The sequence below is a fragment of the Drosophila montana genome, unplaced genomic scaffold, assembly GCF_035044405.1.
Source record: "Drosophila montana isolate Dmon_TW-CO22-7 unplaced genomic scaffold, ASM3504440v1 contig_3848_1, whole genome shotgun sequence".
NCBI classification, from domain to species: Eukaryota; Metazoa; Arthropoda; class Insecta; order Diptera; family Drosophilidae; genus Drosophila; species Drosophila montana.
In genome coordinates this window covers 3701169-3727839 of record NW_026998720.1, presented here as the reverse complement: position 1 = coordinate 3727839, position 26671 = coordinate 3701169, and the positions used below count along the sequence as shown (strand labels likewise).

General features: G+C 36.2%; 1 protein-coding gene across 1 annotated transcript in view; it reads left to right on the top strand.

Annotated features, from left to right (window-relative positions):
- The window catches only part of heca (headcase), a 107801-nt gene extending 94009 nt beyond the window's left edge, over positions 1-13792 (top strand). The window contains 4 exon segments of the mRNA XM_064696559.1: positions 9602-9790; positions 10831-10919; positions 11010-11109; positions 11698-13792. Of these exon segments, the coding sequence (XP_064552629.1) occupies positions 9602-9790; positions 10831-10919; positions 11010-11109; positions 11698-13302 (1983 nt within the window). The 3' untranslated portion in view covers positions 13303-13792.
- Positions 13793-26671: the final 12879 nt, after the last annotated feature.

Sequence of the window (26671 nt, the reverse complement as noted above, 5' to 3'; positions counted from 1 at the left end):
GCTGAGAATTGCAATGCGAGCATAACGCATTATTAGTGTAGTTCTCTGTGTGTAAAGTTCATTGATCCGCAACGGCGATAAGGCCCACCCTAAACACCCCCGCCCCCTCCCGATGTGTGCCCCTATATAAAAATAGTCTAGTTTATCACTCATACGCACCGTGTGCTCGTTCTGGACTGATAAGCGCGTGCAGCGCACAGAAATAGCACTAGCAACTACACAGTAATACACATTGTAACAGCACAAACACAAGCACACACAACGCACACACTCAACATACACACACATACAGACACACACATAAGTATTGGCACAGCAATCATTTTCTACTTTGCAACCATTTTGCGTCCGTTTTTGGTAACAAACATCCATGCAAATTAATTTTCCTGTATAAGCCAGTTAATTTCCTACAAAAATCAGTTAAAGTTTTGTAACAAAAACATAACAGTAATTTTATTAAATTATTTAAATAAAAAATGGCACATTTTCCTGGCACAAAAGTATTGGCACACTTAGTTTTTAGCTCGATTTATTTTTATGCTTTTACCCATCTGGCAACGCTATTAGCAAGAACATGTGTTGCAACCTACCGTTATTTAAAATCACAGATATTTGTCGAATTAAAACTTGCATTTTGTCCTAAACAATAAGAAAAAGTCAAATATGAGTCCAAAACAAAAAGAAACCACTGAATCTGAACGCAAAATAATTTTATATCTGCATAAGCAAGGTAAATCTTATGCTGAGATAGGTGAAATGATGGAAAGAAGTCGTTTCACGATTCGCAGCATTGTACAACGCTTTAAAGGATCGCAAAGCCTTGAAAACTCTGCGCGACAAGGCCGCCCTCGGGTTTTAAGTGACCGCGAACGGAGCGATATAGTGCGTAAAATTAAAAAGAACCCAAAAATAACATCTACACAAATAACTGCTGAGGTTAAAAATGAATTTGGAAAAGAGGTACACCCAATGACTATCAGAAGGGTACTGCATGAGGCCAACTACAGTGCACGTGTTGCTAGACGTAAGCCACTATTTTCTGATGAAAGCAAATTTAATATTTTTCGCTCAGATGGCAAAGTTACTGTGTGGCGCAAGCCAAATACTGCCTTCGAAAAAAAAACCTTGCAGCAACAGTAAAACATGGCGGCGGGGGAGTGATGGTATGGGGCTGCATGTCTGCTGCGGGCGTGGGCGAATTAGTATTCATAGATGGGATAATGGACAAAACAGTTTATTTAGGCATATTAAAGGAAAACCTCAAAAAAAGCGCCGAAAACCTAAACTTACCATCCAACTTTACTTTTCAACACGACAACGATCCCAAGCATTCGGCCCACGTTGTTAAAATGTGGCTGGCATATAACACGGCACATGTTTTGCCACATCCGCCACAATCTCCTGATTTAAACCCAATTGAACATTTATGGGAGGAACTGGATAGGAGGGTCAAAAAACGGGTAATTTCCAACAAAAGTCAGCTGAAAACGGTTTTATTGGAAGAATGGCAAAATATCGGGGCGGAAACGACCAGAAAATTGGTTCATTCTATGCCAAAACGTTTAGAGGCTGTTATAAAACAGAAAGGCTTGCCCACCAAATATTAGTTAAGTTCCACATATAATATTTTTAGGATTTATAATTATGTGTGCCAATACTTTTGTGCCAGGAAAATGTGCCATTTTTTTTTTAAATAATTTAATAAAATTACTGTTATGTTTTTGTTACAAAACTTTAACTGATTTTTGTAGGAAATTAACTGGCTTATACAGGAAAATTAATTTGCATGGATGTTTGTTACCAAAAACGGACGCAAAATGGTTGCAAAGTAGAAAATGATTGCTGTGCCAATACTTTTGTGTGTGTCTGTATGTCTAAGCGCTAAATCGACTGGGTATTAACTTAAGTGGAAGAAATTACACCCAAAGAGCAGAGTATAATTTCTTTCTGCGGGTGTAAGCCTGTGTGTGTGTGTGTGTGTGTGTATGTGTGTCTCTCTGTCAGCCAAATGGCTTACAGTTCGTTTAGTTGGCCTGGTAATATGCAAGGGCTTAAGTTCCAATCAAAGCAATCTACTGTAACATCATAAAACGCATGCAACCGCAGCACCCAAAAAAATCAACAAAAAATCTGAAAGAAATAGAAAAATAATTAAACAATTAACTTTTATGACTGGCTGTGGAATTTGCTGCGCTTTTTAGCTGCATAGAAATTGGCCATAATAAAACTATTAACGCCGTCAAATGCATTTAAATGGCTTGCTTAAATGCAGGGGGCGTGGCAGCTGTAGCATGACCGCCCAAAGTATTTAAAGTATATCCGAAATGTAAAAATATACATAAATATAATTGCCTTTGGGGCATTTTAAAATACAAAATGATGAGGCAGACAACCCGCGGGGCCGGTTCAATAAACTGTAAGACGCCAAAATTTCAGAGCATACTTACGGGCGCCCGGCAAAAGGAAAAAAATGTGTTTCAAGATTGCATTTAGTTTTTAGAGAGGGAAGGACTGGCAGCTTTTAGCATTTGCCATTGGCATTGGCTTTGCCAATAAAAGTCCATTATGCTATAGAACATTGAACGCACGATAAATAAAGCAGACTGGCCAAGCAAGAACAACAACAACAACAACTTAAAAGGGCAAATACAATTTATTTGCAAATTGATATTTAAGGGTCAGACCAGGCAAAAAGCGAAGTCAGCGCATAAATAAATGATAGTAGGAGACACTGAATACCCGACAACAACAACAATAACAACAAATAAAGCTAATGGCGAAATGCAAAAAATGTCATTGAAAAGCTGAATAAAAAATAAAAGCAAAAGAGATGAAACCTAAGAAATTATTTGTATAAAAGCTGTCGATTATTAAATACACTTGCGGCCATACGACAATTGTAATATAAAATAAAAAAATAATAAATGATAATTAATAATAATAACATAATTAATAGTTAGAAAAATTAATAAAAAATAAAAATAAATGAAAAAAATAAATACAAAATAATAAATAAATAATAATACTTAGCTATCATACATATTAATATAAAACTGCAATTTGTATTTATTTATTGTCAAAAATTTCTATAATTTCGATGTCCGTTTTTATTCCATTCCGTTTCAGTTGTTATTAAAAAATATCTTTGCATCATACAAAACAATTATCTAACAATAAAAACTAAAAAATTAAATGTACAATACAGGATAATTTTCTTCTAAATAGCAAATAAACTCAGCTAATGCTTATGAAGTATTTATTTAATTTATGTACTCAATGAAGAGTCCTTTAATGCGTTACGTAGCTCACAACAAACACATAAGACCCACAGCAAGCGTGTAGAAACGAATTAAAAGTGACTGAGAGTCGACTGTGTGGCTCTGACAAGCCGAGCCAAGAACACTGCACATTGATGACAAGTCCTACATTCAACTGGCATATGTCCAATATGAATATTTCAACAGAATTTTCTCAAATTACCCAAAGGCAAACGTCAAGTTCACTGAACCAAAGCAAAGCAGATCGTAGGCAGCTTTATCAAAAATTTGCACAGCGCCTAATGAAGTTAAAACGCAGACATAAAGAAGTGCATTTGTTTTTGCTTAGTTTCCTCTGCATTTTTCATTTGTTTTTCATTGTATTTTGTATTTGTTTTTTTTTTTTTTTTGATACAGTTTTCAGTTTGCAATTGTGTCGCGCATTTGAATTAAGTGCAAATGACACGAGTTTGTCGTATGGTGGCAGGTGGGTTGTGGGTTGCATGCTGCATGCTGCATGCTACAGACGACACGGTCTTAAGCCACTTCGAGTAGCGCTTAACCCGCAGCATGCCTCCTGCTGCCACCGAGCGATTTTCTTTAACCAAAAAGCGAGGTCTGTTTCCGTCTGGCATTGGTCTGGTATCTGTTTTGGTCGGTTGCCTCGTTGCCTGGCTGCTTTTGGCACTCCTTTTGCGTGTTTTTCATTGTCTGTCTGCTGTTTTTTTTTTTTTTTTTTGCCTCTGAATTTATTGAAATGTTTGTTTGTCTGCAGCTCTGTTGTTGTTGCTGTTGTTGGTTGCATTGTTACGTCCCGTGGCACAGCTGCGCCCTAAGTCCCTGTTTGTGAGTCCCTATGCAGCCTTCGTTCCTTTTTGCCATTTTGCTATTGTATTTTGTGCCCCACGCTGCGTTTGTTGTCGCAAAATATTATTACTCCATTTCATTTATAAGAGTGCCGCCTGCTAGTTCCTTATACTCTTATTCCTACACGCCCGCCTGCCAAATCCCTACCAAACACCCATACCTAGCTCTTGCCTCTATTTGTACAAGTTCTGACAATGTTTTATTCTGCTTTCATACTCAGTATATATACTGAACTGTAGACTGAGCGTATTAGATTTGAGCTATTGCTTGTTCTACACTATATAGAAATAATACTTATTATATCAAATATTTACTGATTTGCACTCTAACACTTTGATTAATGAGACACAGTGTGTCTGCATGCGCTGGTCGCTGGTTCAAATCCCAGTTAATGTAGTTGCTTTTATTTGAATAGATCTTTGGTTAGTTATTGACAGCAATAGAGTTTAAATATTCATATTCAGTACCTCCCAACATCGATTGAAACACAGTCTATCTGCCTATGGTGGTCGCTGGTTCAACTCTTCAAAAAGTGGGTTCGTTTCAAGTGTGAGTTGCCTGTCTTGCAGAGTCTAATTTTTGGAAAATCTCCATAAAATGATGAGTATCAATTCTTAAGCTGAAATAGAGGGTATCTCGTTATCGGTCATTTTACCTTATCGTTTATTTAATATCCTTTTAACTGTGGACTGTTTGCTCGCCTGGGTTGCTTTTAAAGATTATTGTGCTGCAGTCACAGATGCCATTGCTCGACTTCGGGGTGGTGTGTAGGGGATTGCCAGCTAGAAGAAGGGGCTTGGCATGTTTGCAATTCCATTTCATTGTCAGTGTCATACGGCGTCCGCTTGTGTTGTTCTAGCTTGTCATTGGCTTTGAATGCTGCCAGTTAATCTGCCGCTGCTGCTGCTCCTACTTCTCCTACTGCTGCAGCAGACTAAAGGCTGGCAGCTCCCTAGCAGCTCAGCTCAGCTGGTTCGCCTGCCGCAATATTAAAAGTCATTTGAGGCAGTCGCTTGTATCTGGGCTGCCACTTGGCTAAATTAAACAGAGCCTGCGGCCACGCCCACAGCACCTTGAGTGGCATTTTGTAATTCATTTTGTTGCAGCTTTCTTTTGTCTTTTCTCGCCCACACGTAAGCGTTTCATTTGTTGCCCCCGCCTGCTGCTCCTCAAACCTGTCTCCAGCCTCCGCCAATACAATTTTTCAATTTCCCCAAATGACAATCGTCAATTGACGTTGATAGTTTTTCCGGCTTGTGATCTCAGGCAACAGCAGGCTTAATAAAATCGTTTGACATCAAATGGTTGCAAAGAGGACGCCCACCATAAGAGTAGGCCGTGACTCCCAACATCAATTGTGGATTAATGAGGCGTTGCACAGTGTCGCATAAATTAAGCAGCGGCATTTATTTTGCAGTTCTGCCAGCGAAAAAACCAACTGAAATATTTAATAAGAGTTTGTAGCTACACCTAAAGGGGCAAAAAGCGACTTTCATGTTTGTTTACTGTCTGCACAAACACGACACAAACACACACACACACACACACACACACACACACGACACAAACACACACACACACACACACACACACACACACACACACACACACACACACACACACACACTAGTACACATGTGTGTGTGTGTCGCATGTGGAACGTAAATAAGTTAAAAATATAAAAGTTGCCTTATTGCCTTTTTAATAACGCTCAAAGCACGCCGCATCTTTAAAGGCAATGTCATTGGACGAGTTGCAAAGTGAAACTTTAAGATACAATTGCAAAAAAAGCACAGCGTAGATATTAAAGTTAATAAACTATGGATTTTAAAAGTGAATTTAAAAGTGAACATATACTTTATTCAAATTTGTATTTAACTAAACTCTTTTCTAATGTCTTGTAAGTGAACATTTTTGAAACATGCTTGCAATCAAATCTCTTAAATCTGAAAAATTCAGTGAGAAAATGTAAAAAAAAAAAAACATTATCTTTTAATCTTAACTATTTCATTTCACTCTTTTAAATTTGATGAGTTTTTCTTGGTTAAAGCAACTAATTGATACTCTTAATGAAAATATAAAATAACTGCCGCATATTTTGTAAAATGGAATTGGCATGTGAATGCAAAACTTAATTGGATTTAAAACGGAATTTACATGCAAAATATTTGTAATGAACGTTGTACGATTTTATGCAAGTCAAACAGATACAGATACAGTTAACGAGTATCGCAAAATTTCTCATAAACTATTTTGCAAATTAAAAAATTGAATCTGTATTCAATTTTAATTGGATTCACAAATGGAAATTAAATCAAAAGTAATATGTGAAAAAGGTTTAAAAATAGCAAGCAATTAAATTTTATTTATGTTAAATAACGAAGCAAATAATTCAAATGTTTACAGCGAATACTCGCGATTTCTCAGCCCCCCTCTCTCTCTCTCCTTTTCTCTCTCTCAGTCTGAATAGTGGCGCCAGTCAACGCATGAAATTTCGCTCTCAAAATATTTATGGCCATCAAATGGGCCACAGAAAGTAACAATTTTAATGGATTTCGGCAACTTTTGAGACACTTTTCCGCTGGCCGCCGCCCTCCTGCCCCGCCGCACAGCTCAGCCCATTGAAATGCAATTTAATTTAATGTGTTTATGAAAATCGTAGCACTTGGCAACGCGAATTGAATTGCCATTGTCTTCCAGGGGGTGTGGCTCGATGGGGGTGTGGCACATGTTGTCCTCGTCTCGTAAGTGCAGAAGAAGAAAAAAGAAATAACGAAATGCCTCGACTTTGATTTGTGGCAGCCGAAATGCGAGCTACCGAGTTTGTTGCTGGGGCAACTTCACGACCCTTTAATAGCATGTGAATATTTATGGTCAAAGCGAAACGCTGTCTAAGCTGATTTATGCTGCTGCTACTGCGGCTGCTGCTTCTCCTGCTGGCCAAGGAAATGACAACTGAATGGCTTCATTAGCGCCAGTTGTTGCCGCTGTTGGCCACGCAGACAACTTAACCAAGTTAATGCATAAGTTTATTGCACTTCGACTTTTGACTTGCAACATTTCGGCCAACGAACTTGACAAATTTGAAAAAAAAAAAAACTAATAAATAAGCAGCAATAAAAATGAAAATGATTTGCATGCATATGAAAATGCCGCAAGAGCTTTTCATCAAATACTCAACAAGCAAAGCAGCACGCGACATTTATAAATTATGTTGAAACATTTCTGTGCGGCTCTTGTGGCAGTTGCAACAAGTTGTGGCACTTGACCGTTCGGTCATCCAAATTAACAAATTGTCACGTAGCAAAGCTATATAGAATTTATTTTTGGCTAGCTTTAGGAATTGCTCGAAATTGATGGCATGTCTGTGGCAGTGGTTTGTCCAGAGCTCAAGTTGAGTCTATGCATTAAATATATATACATATACATATATATCTATATACATATTGTTATTATTGTTGTCTGTAACCCTGGATGCGCAATTGTTTTGTGCCACAACCCCTGACCCTGGATCCCAGCCCGGCTGTCCCTGCCGCCTCTGCACTCACCCCTTACTCAATCAACACAATTGCTGCTTAAGCGTCTCCTTGCACAAAATGTTCTTTTGTTTAATGAGTGAAATTTGCGCTTCATATCGTTTACTTGGCAACTGCCACGCCCCCAACCATCAACAGCCTCTGTCGAGCTGAGAGCCTGGCCAAAAATGAATGCAAACATTGATTAATCGAGTTTAATGCCAGCTCGCGTTGATTTTATTGTTGTAATAGAATTTATGAGACTAGCTGCCACCCAAGAGGCAGGGGCAGTGTAAGGGGGGCAGAGCACCTTGTGTAAATATTAATTTGCTGATTGTTTTGTTTTTCGACTCGTTTTGTGTGTGTTTTTGGCCAACTCGCAACAATGAAGACATTCGAAATGCTTTTTGGCTTTAGATTAAAAGTTCTTCGCAAATATTTGCACAACATTTCACAATATTTCTCTCTGCATATTGTCTAAAGAAGAAGAAGAAGAAGCAGCAGATATGTACATGTAGCACTTCTTGAACTTTGTCCTGTTTAGCTGCTGCTGAGCGTCTTATTAAAAGTGCATTAAACTTGTCCTTGTAGCTAGGACACATAACACGTAGTGCTTGAGGTCCCATTGCTGCAATTGATTAGGACGTACGTGTCCTGGCATTCTCGTGTTTTAGCTCTTATTACTAAATAATGCAGCATGTCTGTGCCGTTATTTAGGTGGGTGCGTGTGTGCGGTCACCTGGACAAACGGCAATTACCTGTGCGGTAGTCGAACTCCTACAACTTTGATTAGTGTCTGCCACACAGCTTTTGTGTGTTTGTCCATATTTTGTGCATCCTTCAACACCTTTTCAAATACCCTATAAACATTGCAAATGTGCTAGAAAAAAGGGTATACAACAGTTGTGCATGCAAAATGTAACGGGATAAGGTAGATAGCAGCCAGCTTTAAAAATAAATATTGTTATCTGTCTGCATAAACGCCTAGGTATTAGCTTCCATAAAATGATTTGATTATTGATTATTGATATCAGACCGATAAATGTCTATGAGCAATGCCTTGGTAACTATAAGAATACACTTATCATATAACTTCTGGTTTTATATACACAAATCAGTTTTTTTTTAACTTCCATATGTTATATTTCTCTTCCACAACTTTCCCCCAAAAGCTCAATTTGTTCGATAACCATCGCCCTGATTTTTGATATAATATGCAGCTGTTGAAATATCTATTTCCAGTACTAAGAATATTATCATAATCGACCAATAGAGACAAAAGTTATTTAAGAATATTATTTACCCTAATGTGAAGGATGAGTTCAAGAAGAAGCACAGCCGCTGCCTAAGCTGTGTGTGTGTGTTTTTGTGTGCATGTATACATTAAAGGAAGCTCGCATGTGTGTTAAGGAAGCATGAAGCTGGTGTACAGGGAATCTACTAGTCAGGCAACTATTATGTAACTGGCTTTTTTTGGCATTCGTATTGACTTTGGCTGCTTGACGGCTTTATTAGAGCTGCGGCTCGCCATATTGATTATCGATTGGGGAATTGCCCTGACTCAGGTCTGCTCTGTGTGTGTGTTCCCGTATGTGTCTGTGTGTGTGCTTTCAATTTAGCCATCCTGTTAGCCATTTGGCTTAGCCAACTAGACACACACGTCGCTAGCTCTTTGGGTGCCTGGCTGGCTGCTTGGGCACGTTTGGATTTTATGGTTCATTTGTTGTTGCGCTTAGACGCCAACGTCCTGCTTTTGGTCTGCCACACACATACGTAGCTATATATGGTTCGTAAGCATATTGAGTTTATGCCCTGGCACCTTGGCATTATTATAGTTTTCCTAAGATATATACACATAAATTTTCGCTCAATATTTGATTATACATATACTTTTTCTTTAAATTCCCGACCACATATGCTAACCGTTTTGTATTTGTTTTCTTCTTCTTGTTCGTCTTGCAGATTGAGGACGAGGGCAATCATGGCAACGATGAAACACGCCTCTTCATACTCTCCTCGCTGGCCCAATCCCAGATGAGCCGCGTCGCTTGCATATTGTGCGAGGAGCCGTTGCTTGTATTCGATCGCTATCCCCTGGTCGATGGCTCCTTCTTTCTAAGTCCCAAGCAGCATTCCAGCGGCTGCATTGAGGTAAGTTACCATTTTCCCCTCTCTCTATCTGTCTCTCTCGATCTGTAGACCCTAAATGCTCATCATTAATAACCATCAAAAATGTGGCTGGGGGACACCCACGCGCAGCCGCCCGCTTTCACTCGCCCACACGTGGCCAGAACTTTCAGCTGCAATTAGTTGCTGCAAATTTGACAGGAGGCAAAAAAAATATAAAAAAATAGAGAAGAGAAAATATATATTAAAGCCAAGTCGCAAACTGTCTCTTGGCTTAGCTGCACAAATTATGTGGCAAAGGGGGAAATGGGCAATTGAGTGTAGGATTTGGGGGCATGCCGCACCTAAGTCGCCTTTGTAGCATTCGCAATTTATGACCCATTTCAGTCAGCATAATTACGGCAGCGCCTAATAAACTGCCAGCGGGCGCAGTTGTTGCAATTGTTGTTGTTGCAGTTGTGGCAGTTGCACTGAGACGCACACGATGCGACCCACGTGCAACAGCAGCGGCAGCAGCAACCTACGCCACAGCTGCCTGCCTCACAGTTGGCGCTGCTTTCGCTGCTCCAGCCTTAACTTTTTGTCATGCATCGTCTGACATGGCGCCCCCTCCCCATACCGTACCTCCATGCTGCATTCCCTTGCTTGCGCTTTAATTTAAACCTGGATTTATAATTCATTGCCAACTGGCCTGGTCTGGCTGGTCTGAGCCCTGGCTCTGTGCCCGTGCCATTGCCTGTGCCTGGTCCTCGCCCCAACTCGACTCTTTCGTTGCTTTTGGCTGCCACTGTCAGGGCCTGCGTCTCGTGGGCGTTTGTTATGCATTTTGCATTTTATTTGAAATTATTATGTCGCGTCGCCCGTTGAAGCCCTTTGTATACGCCAGCAAACAAAAAAAAAAAAGGGAAAGAAAAATAAGAAGGAGCTGCCCTCCGTCCGTGTAGAAAGTTGCCAGAAATCATTTTTCATTGTTACGCGAATGAATTATGCGAGTGAACTTGGGCTTTGCAGCCAGCCTCTTGCCCGCCTCCTTTTAATACGTGCCTTTCATACCCTCTTTCCAGGTCAAATACGAGGGACGCATGCTCTACTTGACCTGTGTGTGCATGAGCTGCCTGGATGGCACCTCCAGCAGTCGTGTCATCAGCTGCAGGTGAGTGCTGAGTGCCCAAGTGGACTCAATCTGGACTAAATCTGTTTATACTGCATATCTTTATACCAAAAAAAAATCATCTCTTTTCAGATTCTGCAACGAGCCCTGGGATGGCTCCAGTCTGGTGCTTGGCACCATGTATGCCTATGACATCTTTGCGGCCATGCCCTGCTGTGCCGAGCGTTTTAAGGTTAGTCCAAATTCCGAATTACAATTTCAAGTTAAAAGCTCTAATTACTTCATTTAAAGCATATTAAACGCTTCCAGAGAGCATAGTTATACTGAATGAACACAGTTTATTGAACTTAAGGCTATAAGCTCTAATGCCTAAAAATCGTTTAATGTGCTTATTCTTATTGACTAAATACCACGTGTGTCATTTGAAACTTGAGGCTCTATTGATTTAATTTTGTTTAAAGCATATTCAACTCTGTAAATGAGTTTATTTGAATTGATTGCACATTGTTACTATACAATATATGTAACTTAAAGCTAGAAGCTGCATTTTCTTGTTTAAATGCTCCAAAATGCTTTCTCTGGACATTTTTTATTTACAATAAAGCTCAGTTAAAGCAAAAAGCTTAATAAAATCATCGTTTTCTAAATAAAATCATCGTTTAATCCTGTTTAGCCTCAGTTATTTTTATTGAAGCTCCATAACGATTATTGCTCCACCCTTTTTTGTACACTTTGCAGTTTGCTGGCTAGATTTCTGCTAATGCATTTCAAGCTAATCCCAACTTGATTTATTTTATATGCTCTCTTCCTTTTCTTGCAGTGCAATAATTGCTTCAAGATGCTAATGCATCCGCAGCAGCGGCTGAGCTTCTACAGCGATTACTCGCATGGTGTCACTTGCCCCTTTTGCAACACGCAGGACACACACTTTGTTAAGCCGCTTAGCTACTGCTACGCCAAGAGCAATGCGACGAGGCTGCAGGCGATCGCATAACATGAGGCCCCGTTGGAGACACCAACGGTTGCTGGCGCAAATCCAAATTCAGCCAGTGCCAATGGTGCTTCAACGGCCTCCATGCAGCCGCTCTATAATGCAGCCATTGACTACTCCGCCCCGCTGCAGCAGCAAATTAATCCCGATTTAATTGGCGCCCATCCGCACGCCCAGCAACATCAGCAGGTAAGACAGCAGCAGCAACAGCAGCAGCAGCAGCCAGCACAACAGCAGCAGCAATTGGTTGCAGCAGCCGCTGCAGCAGCAGTCCCCACAGCGATTGCTGCCACACAGCGTGCCACAGAAGCCGCCTATTTGGTAACAGCAGCAGCTGCTCGCGCTGCCAGCTATCAGCAACAGCAACAGCAACAACAACAGCAGCAACAGCAGCAGCAACAACAGCAGCAGCAACAACAACAGCAGCAGCAGCACAAATTAAGCTTCTCAAATAGCTTCAGAAAGGCCATGGCGGATGTTATGACCAAGTATCAACAACAACAGCAGCAACAGCAACAGCAGCCGCTCAAGCAATTGGACCACTTGAGCCTGGGCCATGATGCCAACGGCCTTTTATTGAGCAACATAAACAACAGCAATGCAAACAACAATAACAACGGCAACAGCAACAGCATTGGCGTTAGCAGCAGTATTAATAACTTATTGATTAGCCATAATTCACACAACAACAACAACAGCAGCAGCAGCAACAACAATGGCCTCAAAATCAACGCCTGGTCACAGCCAGGACCACACATGGCCCAGGCGGAGGCCATATCAGCTTTGTGGGGCTGTGGCAGCAATGCCTCCACCAGCGGCTCAACCAGCGGCTGCTCATCGGGCAGCGGCTCACAGCCGTCGCTCAGCCCCACCACCAGCCACAGCAAGGAGTTGCTGTGGGCACAGACCTCGCCCAGCTGCGCTCAGCTCAGGGACAATTTCTATGCGGCCAAAGAGCTGTTGCCGCATGCTGCATCGCCCACCGCCTCCTTGACCAGCTCATCGGGTGCGTCCTCCACCGGTGGCGGTGGCGGCGGCGCCGGCGGCAGCGGCTGGGGCAATACAACAGCTGCACACTATGCCAAGCTGAGTGCTGCACAGAATATCTGGGAGCTGCCGACGGCGGCTCCAACTAATGCAGCAACGCTCGTTCCGGACATGTTCAGCGATCTCCTCTGCAATCTGCACATTAGCCAGGACGGCAACACAGGCAACAGCAACACAAACAACAACAAGGCCAACGATGCCTCAGATGTAAGCTCCAATTCGTCCTCAACTGCGGGCGAGCTGCTAGAAGCGGCCAACATTTGGCGGCACAGCAACAACATGAATGCCACGCCCCATCAACAGCAGCAGCTGCAACTCTTTGAGGAGCCGGCAGGAGGAGCAGCCTGCATGCAGCTCTTCAACGACTATCTAAACATGAACAACTGAATCACAAATGTTACTCTAGCCAAATTTAACAGAGAATAGTAACATTAACATTAACAATAACAGCAAAAGCAACAGCAACACGAATAACCAACAGGCAGGTAAAAAGCAAATTTCCAACAACTTTTTTAGCAATATACCCAAAAAGAAAAACTAAAAGCATAAAGAAAAACAACTATAATAAAAAACTTGCCCCTGCCAACAAACCATGTTGCTGTGTCTAATTTTAACTAACATAAACAAAAAATGGCAAAACGATTTTACTAAAAACAAAAAAAAAACGGCGTCAAAAACTGCGAGAAGGGCAGAAAACAAAACGTAACTAAAAAAAAAAAAAAAAAACAGTTTTCTTGTTAGTTTTGTTGAGCTTAAACAGAAGATAAAAACCTAAATAAAAGCAATTCTTAGTTTTATTTTAAAAAAGAAATTTTTATACTAAAAAACCCAACCAAAAAAAAAAAAAAGAAGAAGAAACTAAAGGAGACCGAGCAAATGCGGTTTACATCACGCGTCCAAATTCGCGTTGTTTTTTGGTATCATTTTTTGTATTTTATTTAGCAAGGGAAGAAAATGTATTGAAAGCAAAGCATTTGATGTTCGTTGTAACAAATGAAAATTTGCTGTGCTGCTCAATAAAAACCACAAACAACACATAAAAAAAAAATCTAAAACTAATGCATATAATTAATCGAATGTACGACAAAAACAAATTTTGCTACAATTTATATACATATATAACAAAAAACAAAAACCAATTAAAACACATAAATTTACATACTAAATTAAGCGATAAGTTGCACATCTTTACCTAAACGATTGGTAATTATTTCTAGATTTTAGTCAGCAAATTGGAAAAGCAGTAAAGCCAACCCCCTCCCCGCGCCCCGCCCGCATTTCCCCACAACCCACAAGCAGTTTCTCAACCAGTTTTAAAGAGAACAAATTCAACTCTTAAATTCAGTTTGAAAATTTATATTAAATTCCATAATTCAGCTAGTGAACCGGCACATGCAGTCCCCCGCCCAAGCCAACTAATTGGTATATAAGGAGCCAACCAGTTGCCCGCCCATTCTATGATATAAGTTTTTTTTTAATAACAAAAACAAATAAACAAACAAATATTTCGGCGCAGCGTGATTATTAATTAATAAGCTTAAGTAAGTTAGTAGTTCCCCAATTAAGCAATTTCTTGATAAACATTTCGGCTAGGTTATCATTTTGTACTATGTATGAATATGTTTAGGTCCCAACCCAACCCAACCCAACCCAACCCAACCCTAACCATTGTCTATCTTTATACATTTATATATGCATATATATATATATCCGTGCATCTATGTATCTATCTGTAGTATTTGTAGCAGCAAGGCAACTTAGCAGAACAGCCGTTTGTGATGGATCTCTTGTGTTTTGTGTGCTTTGCACTCACAAATCACTCGCTATCGATAGGTTTAATAGGTTTAAGCAAAGTATTTTTTCTAAATTTAACAATTACGTTTATATATGGTATGCAAACATCCCAAAAACAATTTAAAGAGCGGTTCAATGTTTCCTGTTTTGTGTTTATTTTTGTGCATCGCAGAAAAGTCACCAGCAGCCTCCCTTATCCTCTCCAATCACCCACATAACAAGCCTCCCTCACTCGAAAATCAAAAATTGTGTTACATTTTTAAAATATTTCAATCTTAGCCTTTAATCAAATTAAAAGCAAAAACCAAATTAATCCCAACTGTGAAAATCAGACTCAGAATTGTGTAAACATTTTAAAAGATTTCAATCTTTACTTTTAATTTAATTAAAAGAAAAAACCAAATTTGATAAATGATCAAACTGTGACAGCGAGTTATTCAACTTAAAAAAAAGGGCCACCCTAAACAGCAGACACTGTGTTAAATGTTTACTCTTATTTCCCTTTGTCTGTGCATAGCGTTTGAAACGTGCCGATCCTAAGATCAACTATTCTTTCCCCCTTAAGTTTCGTCAAACTATCTGTGAATTGCGTCGCATCCTTCAGATCCTTTGGCTAGTGATCCCAAGTCGGTTTGCGTCGCACTTAACTTTCGCCTGTGAATGTTTATCGTAAACAAAAAATTTTATAAAAATTTAAAAAATCTACCCCCGCCCCTGTGTTAAACATTTTGTAAAAATGTCTAAATTTTCCTAAACCTCAACTGCCTGTATAAAAGAAAAAAATGAACAGCCAAACTGTGACCCAAATTCAAAATTTAGTGTTAAACATTTGCGATTTGTGAGTTGTCGTTCGTTGCGAACAAATTTTTGTAAAAAATTCCAAAACCAATCCTCAAATAACTGTGAACACGTTTAGATTAAGCACGTTTTCGTTAACCTTTCGAATTTTTCAATACTCTTTCATTCATTTCAAATATTTTTCTCTTCTTGTCTTGTGATACAATTTGAAAAATTTTGTTGTTCTCCCCCTCCCGCCCTTTGTGAATCTACGTAACGTAAATAATTTTTGGAAAATTATAAAAAAAAAATTGTGAACAGCAGTGTGATAAATTTGATATTATTAACATAATTCCTACCCTACCTACCGCCCCCTTCCCTAACTGAACCCCCCTACAAGCGGATCCACATCAAACCGCATTGGTGACTTTTTGGCCTGGTTAACTCCGAAATACCATTTATGGGCTCTTTGGGCTGGGACTAGGCTTTAGATTTTAGTTGACAATCTTTCGCATGTGCCGCGTTTACCAACACTTAATAACTGGGCATTTTGAATATGCCGCCATTTAACATACCAAAAAATACTGCAACTAATTCAATATTTTCAGCAAGCAATAAAATTAAATGGGAAAAATTGGGGAAAATAACGAAGTGATAGTAACTTTTATTCACAATTCAACGAGAAAAGTTCGTTTGCATACTTACCTATATAGAATTATGCTTAAGTTAATGAGTATGCATATATATATATATATTTATATATGTATATATTTAATACACCCTAACCTATAACCCCCGACAACAACACTTTTTGGCATTTACTTGAGAGAATTATATATATATATATATATATATATGAGTCTGGCAAACAAACAAGCATATATAATTTTCGTCTAAATTTAAGATTTACGTATAACTATGAATTCAACAATGAAAAAACATAAATTATTTATAGGCATGCCACACACGCACACACACAAGCACACACACAAGCACACACACAGACAACTACACCTAACTATATAATAATTGTTTAGATATTTAATTGGCATTACAAACTCACACACACACACAATACACTCACTTTCTAATAAGAGTTTTAGAAATGAAGAGAATGAAAAAAAACACAAACCCTATATGCAAGGTCAAAGGCAGCACCACCAACTACCATATAAGTCAGCCCGTGTTTTTAGTTTTTTTTTTATTTAGTTTTGAATTTTATTTTTGTTTTAGTTCAATGTGCAAGTAACGTGTTAAAACTAAAAAAAAAACAACAACAAACTAACTCTTATTGACAATTTTGTTAAAGGAATGAACAAGTTGAAGCGAAGTTAAAATAAAAAAAAATAAAAAAACTTATGCCCACCTCAGCCACCAAGAAAATATATATTGCAAACAACTAAATAAATGAAATAAATAAAAGCCCTAACTAAACTACAAATAACTAAATAATAGTCACAACTTCCAACACACATTGCTCTACCTAATGCAAATAGCAATACATAAATTAAATCTAAATGAAAATGAAAAATAAAAAAGTAACTAATTAAAAACATTTAAATGTAATTTATATTACCTCCTTAGCAAAAATCAATAACAAATATTTTATAAATACATAATATAATATATAAAAACAAAAAGCTTACTTAAAAAAAAAAAAACATATTTAAATTGATAAACAACATTTAAAATGAAGACAGTTTTTGTTTAGTCTTATTTGAAAATATGTGTGTGTATATAAAGCAAACTATATGCATAAATGAAAGGAAATTTGTTTTCTTTAATGATTTTGTTTATTAAATTAAAAAAAAAAAAAACAATAATTTTTGCTCGCTTTTCAAATTTCTGCATATAATATACTATATATATGTATATTTATGTTGTCTCTTCAATATTTCGTTAGGTCAAATTTTGCATTGTGCGACGTTCCAATAACAAAAACTCAAATTGTTTAAACCTAAACCAAAATTCTTTAAAACAATTTTTGATAGCTCCCAACGCTTGCTTTAAGTTTCGCAAACACTTTTAGAGGACTTTCAAGTAGCATCCACGAGCTCTCTCAGATCATCTGATGACGAAATGTACAAATTGGTCGAGTTTAGGCAATTTGATTGGGCCGCAAAATTAAACACGCAATCTTTTTAATATGACGTCAGCGTAGCAAATATTTGTTGTTTTTTTTTTTTGTAAATTTTTATTTTTACCAACTACCCAAATACATTTTCATTTTAAATCAAATTTTTAGTATACGTTTTTTTATTATTTTGATTCCCCTCTGATTCAATGTGAATTCGAAATTTAGCACACTTTTTGGTTTAAGCATTATTTGTTTAATGTGTAATATAATACTTCGTACCTTTTTTTACCTATGTTAAACAAAAGAACAACAAAAATGAATTGAGAAAAGCAGCCCCAGTGTTGTATCTGTACACACGCCTACTTTTTATTTTGTGTTTCTTCACCACGCCCACAAAAAAAGAAAAAAAAAACAAAACAGAAAACAAAAATACAAACTCCCATCTTTGTCTACTTTTTAATGTAATTTAGTTGAATATTTTAGTTGATTTTTTATTATTATTATTATTATTATATTATTATTACTATACATAAATGAACACTAAATAAATTTAATTTTACTTCAATAAAACAACAAAAAAGAACAACAAGAGAAAACAATAAGAAAAATCACACAAATAATTACATTACATAACTTTTTGCTATTATTATTATTACAATTAATAAATATACAATTTTTGTTGAATTTTCAAATGATTAAAAGATATATTTGTATTATTTAAAAATGCAATTTCCTTCCTTTTTTTTGTTTCACTTTCGTTTTGATTGTTTATTTGGTTTGTATGAATTTTTTATTATTATAATTAAAATTAAATTCGTAAAAAAAAGAAAAAAGCAAATTAATTGCCGGCCGACTAACTGCCAAGTTTTGCATACTTTTTAGCCGTGAGTGAAGCCATTTAGTGAGTACATTTGACCGGGCAGCCCCGGCTCGTAACCTTTACCGAAATGTATTGTTTAGCATTTAGTGGAAGCTCCTGTCGCCCCTGGCCACAGAGTCTTTTAGCCAAAACTTAGCTTAACCAAGTTTTTAGTTCTCGTTTTGTTTTTGTTTCATATGTTTTCATCTCCTGAAGAGCATTTATCTCAGTTAGTCGCAACTTTAGATACAGATACATAGATATAGAGCAACTTGTACAACGTAGGAACATGTTAATCGCCGCATAAATACATAAAAACACACATACATACAGTACATCGTAAGTACTTGAAATAGCTTAGTTATTGCATTCGCGCCGCGGCGTATGCAACACTTTTTGCAAACACAATTTGATGAACTCATCGTTTGGTTATCATTTTTTAGCAAACTTGCTTACTGAGTTACCTGTACATCCCGCCTAGTGTGCTAAACCCCAACCTCTTGTCCCCGCCCTTCGAACTTCCAACCGCAAAATGCACTAAATCAATTTCTTAGTTGAATTTTGAGTTGAACGCCGCCGCGCGTCATCTTTGTCTTTGTCAATGTTGTAGTCGAATTTTTGTTCACGTTTGTTCTCGTTATGTTACAAATTTCTTGCCAAAGTACAAAAAAAAACCAAAAAAAAAAACAAAAATAAAAAAAAACAAAACCAAACTAAATCAATTCCTTGTAATTCCTAAACGACGAAGTGTACGTACCCTTTGAGTTACCTGAGAGAGCATTGATTGATTAAAGTTGGCCCCTTTAGTTGCAAGCGAGAAAGGAAAAGTGAAGAAAAACGGCGATTCACTCGATATCCAAATCGAGTCAATATTATTTCGTTTTCAGTTAAAGTTTTAACACAATTTAATTTTATTTATTAAGAAATAAAAAAAACCAAAAAATAACTAAATAGCTATATACGTATAAATACTTATTATTCAGATAGTTATGTGTAATTTTGAATGGGCTGCACTTTGTTAGCGTTTAAGTAAATATTTTGTGTACATGATATAGAGATTCAAGAAGAAGCATATGAACAATTTTTTGAACCCATTTGTGTTGCCATTCGTTTGGGCCTCCCGAATACAGATGAGGCGCGCACGCACAGGTTTTGCTATAAACGAATTTGATTTTTACTATATTCAACTATATTTATATTCGGATTTAATTGATATATGCATTTTTATATGTATTTTAGCATACTATATTTAAATTAGTCACTCGAAACACACATCGATCTTAAGCACTACAACTAATAAGAAATACAAGAAACGAAAACCGATAGCTGGTCAGCATGGGTACAAGAACCGCTGGTAAAGTGGACCAACCATCGGTTAAACATGCATGGAAAACAAAAACAAAAAACATAACATAGATGGTACATTGTAGTACATAAACACATACATACATGTATGTACTTAGCATAGGCTTTGATTCAGTAAAAAGCAAAAGTGTTGAGCAAGCAATACGAGCGAGGGCCCAAAAGGCCACTCCCAACCCCAGAAGAGCCGTGGCCTGGTCTCGCGAATATATCCTTTTCCCCATAACGCATAAGATACTTTACTAATCAATCGTAAATATATATATATATGTAAAAGATATAATTACACATAATTTGAGGCGCCTTCGTGCTGCATATGAATCTCTGAATATGAATTGTCGAACAATCGTTGCCATTTATTTCTCTCGATATAGTCTAGAAGTCTCCAAGCCAAGTGTCGTATGTGTTGTACTTAGGTTTTAGCCGTGCCCTGTGTTTTATGCTTTACACGCTTATACACTCCACTTCTAGTTGTATACCAAATCCCTCGATGTTGTGTTTTGTTCAATATATTCAACTATAACTATATAGCATTATAAGCGCGAGTAATTTAATCAATCGGATTAGTCTTAAGTTGCAATCAGCATAAAAAAATGCGTTAAAGTAACGAACTGATGGACAGTTGTGTGTGTTAATTGAAATTGTGATGTGTGCCGCAAAGTATGCAATGGTAGCGTTAACAGTTACAATTACAGTAACAGTAGCAGTTACAGTTACTGTTACAGTGACGTTAACAGCCGCAGCAATGGTAAACAGTGTATGCACAAAAAGACTGAATGACTGAAAAGTAGAACCTCGTGATGATTTATATAGATAACATAATAAGTGTATCTAATAAATCGAAAAGAAATAAATTTATATATGAAACAAAACAAAAAATAAGAAAAAACATCCAAGCAATTCAGGTATTTGAACTAAAAACCCAAAATGAAACATTCAAAGGACTTCCAAGTATTTAAGCAAAATAAAAAACAAAACAAAAACATAGAGAACAAATGTAACTGCAACCAAAATAGAGACTAATGAGACACAAATTCAAATGCAACGTACTGCAAATAAAAATTTCTACCTCATTGTTGATAACTATGTAAAAAAAAACGCAAAAAATATGTGTGTTTGCAGCACCCAAATACCTCAATGCAAAAAAAGAATAAATAAATAATTAATAAAAAAAAATAATAAAGTATAGACAGCAATAAAAACTTGCTTAATATGTAAAACATTTAGCCACCGATGAATGTAAATGTTTTATAGACAGCACATAGCAATGACAATTATGTATTTGTTTATAAATATGAACAACATCACTTCATGTCATGTCGGTCACTGGTCATTGGTCATTGGTCATCGGTCATCGGTCGTCAGTCATTAGTCATACATCATCAACAGTCATTGTCATGCAACTCACATACATCACACACTGCCACAGTCCACTCTTTTCCACGATGCATATTTAATCAATGAATATTTTTAAATTTTTTTTGTTTTTGTTATTTTTAAGCATTCATAATATCGTTAAGCTACGATTTGTAAGAAAACAACACCAAAATATTTAATTTATATTTAAATGGATTTTCATGTCGTACATTTAGCAATCAATCAGCTGACAAAAGCAATTTCGTTAGTTTTAAAATTGTTTTAGGACAGCCACAAAACTATTTCATACATATTGGCAACTACAAATAAGTTAATTTATTAAACATTTAAAAATATTTAAAAAAAAAAAAATATTAATATGAAATTTGTAAAGCAACTCGATAAACAATCATTTTTCATGAACATAATTGGAAGGAGATTTTATTTGGATTTTCTTATGTAAGAAATAACTAATTTTCCTTGAAAAGAGCTCCCCGATATGTGATATTTAATTGGTAAAGACAAACATTTTGGATAATTAAATTGTGAAAAGCGCAAAGCATTGGCAGACCCTAAAACTCATAACTGTGAGCATTGGCTTAGCATCTAAGTTGGATTGAAGTACTTCACGGTACATTATTTATCGTATATTTTTCTAAAAAAAAAAACGTAAAAAAACGAAAACAAAACAATTTCGGATTCGAACTGTGAGCATGAGCAATGATATGTGGTATTTTTTAGTGAGCATTTCCCCCGCCACCCCATAAAAGAATTGGTCGGAAATCATATTTTGGTAAAATTCGCATTGGTATCGATGTCTATTTTGGGGATATTTTGGATTAAGCTTAAATTTAGGTTTAGCTGTTCAAGAGTACGAACTCCTTGAACACCTTTGAGTCTGCGTCATTTGCAAAATTAAGAAAAAAAAATCATTGCATTAACACATCATTACAACTCATAACTGTGAAAAATTTTACACACACACATAAACCCCATACCCAAAAGAAAGTTAAAAACTTTTGCTCACAGAGCAAATCAAAATTAAATTGGCAAATAATTTTGTGGCTGCTTCAAAATAATCGATATAACATTTTCTCTCAATCGTCTTAAGCTTTTGGTGTCAACTTATAATATATCGCTTCGAGTAACTAGTTTAGTCACCCATACGAATACCATAATAGGTTTAGTAAGCTCTAGAGTCTAGACTAAGCACGCTTCTTAGTACATCCCGTACTGGGTCAATGAAATCGTATCGAATTGTAATAACAACAATTTATTAACAATTATACTTACACACACACACACACAATTACAAATTAATGGAATACATACCTCAAATTAGAATTTTTCTAGTTTAATTCTTACAAAATATACATACATATAAATGTTACAAATAAAAACAAAAATAAATAAAAAAAAACCAAAAAAAAAATTACATACTTTAAACCAAAAAGAAATACCTAAGAAGAAGAAATACTTGAATGCAAATTATGGAAAATTTTTAATAGTAAAATTCAAGAGCCATTTATTAAACAATACATTAAACCTAAAAAAAAAATGAAAATAAATATAAATAAATACAAGTTCATGCATGCGATCCAAATCTAAAGGGTTTTTAAACGTTTCCAAACTAAATATAATACGTATCTAGACAGTACTACATCATCATCCAATATTTATATAAACTCATGTAATGCTGCCAAAACCAAAGCTGCCACAAGTAAATCAACTCGTATTCCAAAAAAGAAAATAATAAATAATAATAATGAAAAGAAAACGCAATTATTGTAGTGAAATTTTAGCAGTAGCTGCCCAAAACCCGAAAAACAAAAACAATAAGAAGCTCCTAACTAATCTTGAAATCTTGAAATACAAAACTCAACTACTCAAAAAATACAAAAAAAAAATGTACGAGTATTTTGGGTGGTTTCCCTTTTAAATGTAAAATGGCTATTAACTACTTATTATTGCATTATTACGCATTATGGATTATGGTATATGGAATATCTATTATATATGGCATATTGTATATGAAGTTTTCATTGTACTACTTATATATAATCTATTTGAAAGTCATCATTATTGAACTATGTAGTATGTTTCGTTATATATATAACACACTCACACACACACACTCACTCACTTACACACACTTTAGTAACATACACACTCTCACACACTCTAACACACACACACACACACACACACACTCCTATATTAGTGGACTTGAACCTACCTAACTAGTCGACGATCCACTAATCCAAATATGGCTCAAGGATCTCCGATGCGACGGCTGAGACACGTCCACTCACATAGATGAATTTCTGCTGCTCAGGTATGGGCGTGTCCTACAGTCCGCCCCCAGTCGGGTATCCTTGAACGCATTTAGGGGGCGTAACGTGCCAGTTTTAAATTTAGTTTAGTTTTAGTTTAGTTCTCTACCCAACTCTCTCACATTCTCACTGCAGAGAAAGAAGCGCCATAGTGGAATTTTGTTTAAGTTTTTTGTTTCGTTTCTATTATTGAAAATGAAAATTTAAGCAAATCATATGAAAATATTTAAACAAAAGTACACTTTACCTTATTTAGATGCAATGAAACTTTAATTCCTTGAATTAGTCAAATTTGATTTTGGACCTGAACAAACAAAAAAAAAACAACAAAAAACATTTAAAAAAAAAAACAAAACAAAACAAAACGAAAACCAAGCATAAAAGTTAATGTAAAGCAAAGTACATGCTTATACATATACACATATATAAAATTAGTTGCTAAACAGACAAATGTGCAACAAGTCCGGGGCAAGGTGAGGCGAAAAGGAGCTCGCATAATGTGTCCTGCACTCCTGATCCCGGCACTTCAGCTCTCCATTTGATTTTGAGTTCAAAGTTAAAAACAAAAATGAAATAAATATCTATTGTATCTGTTTGATTTCCTTGTTAAAACTAAAGCAAATATACAAAACGAATATTTTACAAAAGAAAAAAAAACGAAGGCGAGAAATTACAAAGAAAAAACATTCAAAGATACAAAAAACATGAACCTCAGCACTCCTGCATCCTACACAAATGTAACAAAGTAAAGAAAAATAATAAAACATAAATAAAATAAAATAAACCTTAGCGAAATAAAACTTAATATAACACCGATGAAGGCTAAGCGAATAGGCAACAATATAATATACAAATAATACCAAAAAAAAAATAAAAAAAAAACACAAGTTAAAAACAAAACTAAAAATGCGCCCCTCCCCCTTTTCGAAAGTACAAATTGTTTTTATTGTGAAAAGATTTTTTAAAAAAAAGATGCGTCAAAGAAACGTATAAGAAGAAGAAGAGAAAGTATGAAGAAGAAGAAGAAGAAGAAATGGAGCAAAGAATCGAGATTCGAACGCGAGTAGGCAGAAAGCAATTAAAGACAACACGACCACGCCCATAGAAACCAAACACTCAAAACTCCAAACATAAGAAAAACGGACAAAATATAAAAATATTTAAAAGTATTTTTATTCTATAATACTTATTATTATAATTTATACATCAAGTATATCAAATCTGTCAGCAAAAAAAAACACCCAAGCTTGAAATTTGTTTAAATTTGTTTTCGCTCAGCTTAAACTAAAATTATTTAAAAAATATTTTGAGCAAAAAAATGAACAAGAGCCACAATTAAAGAAGAAGAAGAAACAATTAAATAACAAAATTCAAGCCCGTAGCCGCCTCTAGAATTCAAAAAAGTAAACAAAAACTAACCTTACATAATTTAAGCTAACCTAAAAAAAATAAAAAGAAAAAAAAACCAAACTTGCTTTTGATACAAATTTAACAGCATTAAAATACACATGAAAAACAAATTGAAAACAAAAAGAAACAATAATTTTGCAAAACTCTTTCTATGCTTACACAAAACTATTTACAATTTACACACAAACAAACACTTAAACATTTTATTGGCGAAACAATTTCATTATTTATGTCTCTAAACAAAAAATATAATAAAATTCAACAAAAAAAAAATAAATAAATAAATAAAAATGAGAAAAAAAAATGAAAAAAAAAAATGGTATATACATATACAGCATATTGTAACCCCATTTAGCACTTAAACATTTATGTATATGAAAGTATATATATATATATATATAATATGCGTATTTGTCTTTATTAATAATATTATACAAATAACATTTACTATATATTATATTATAAAACGATAAACACTTCTAATTATATATTATGTATGAATAAGGAGACAAATAAAAAAGCAAACAAATCACGAAATATTTGTAAAACGGCAGACTTTAAACCCAAAATGCAAAAAAAAACCCACACAAAAAAATACCAAATACGAATGATAAAAATCTTTCAATAAAGTGCGACCATTGTCGTTTATAATCATCAAAACAACTAAAATCAAACTCAAGTTCTTTAAGGGTGAGCTGGGCACACAGCTGCGAGCAATTGGTCAGCAGCACTTGAAAAGAACCAGTGCCAATAACGGGAACCAGCAGCGGGCAGCGGGCAGCAGCTAGTTCCCTGGGGCAACGGGAAATGGCCACAGAGCGAAGCGACTGTCAAAAGGGTTGTGCTGGGTCGTGGAGGGGGGGCGAGGGGTCTGGTTAAGTGGAGCTTAGGGTGTCGCCGCAGCGCATTTTGTGTACAGTCTTTCACTTGATGGATGCCGTTAAGTAGCCCTTTGGGTTCGGATTTGATTCACTTGCTCAGTTCAGTTGCCATCAGTGATGCCCAATTGGCTCCTTTTCTGTAAATTTATTTATTTATTTATTTTTAGTGTGATGGCGGCCAAGGCGTTGTGTCACTTTTTATGCTTTTGATCAGCAGAAGAACATTTCTGGCTCGAGTCCTGAAAATCCTTTAATGCCAATCGAAAGTTCAGCTTACTGCGAGCTTAGTCAAAGATATTCTTCCAAGCTCCTAAAGACTATCGTCTAACTATGGCTACAGAAAGAGTGTCCTCAAAGGACATGGTACCTTAGGATCACAGGAACCAGACACAACAATCTAAATTAACTCATTATGAGTTAATCTGAGAATCGTATCCTTGTTTTAATCGAAGGCCGTAAAGAGCAAGAAAAACAACCAAAATTCTGGATTACTCGTAAGCAACAAAAACCTTTATCCTGTTGATAGCCCATACAAATTGTTTACCTGAAGACTCGTCAGAATCCGCAACGATTTTTAAAAAATTACTGGATGTCTTTTTCTCCACAGTAGCTCAGAAAAATCCTTGAAATTGTCAAGATAGCCCGAATCTTTTAATTTATTAATAATTAAAACATTTTTTTTTTGCGGAAAATCCTTGAATTCAATGGAAAGTTCTGATTGCAGCGGGCTTAAAAAGATATTGAATTTAACTGAATGTTCCATATCCTTCCAAGAACAAACTCTATTAGGGATATGAGGGTCATATGTCCTTGAGAAGTCCGTAAGAAAATGACCGAATTATAATTTGGCTATTAATAAAATGGAAATAGATTAAAGGTAAGAAATGACTGAGTAATAAAAAGGCTA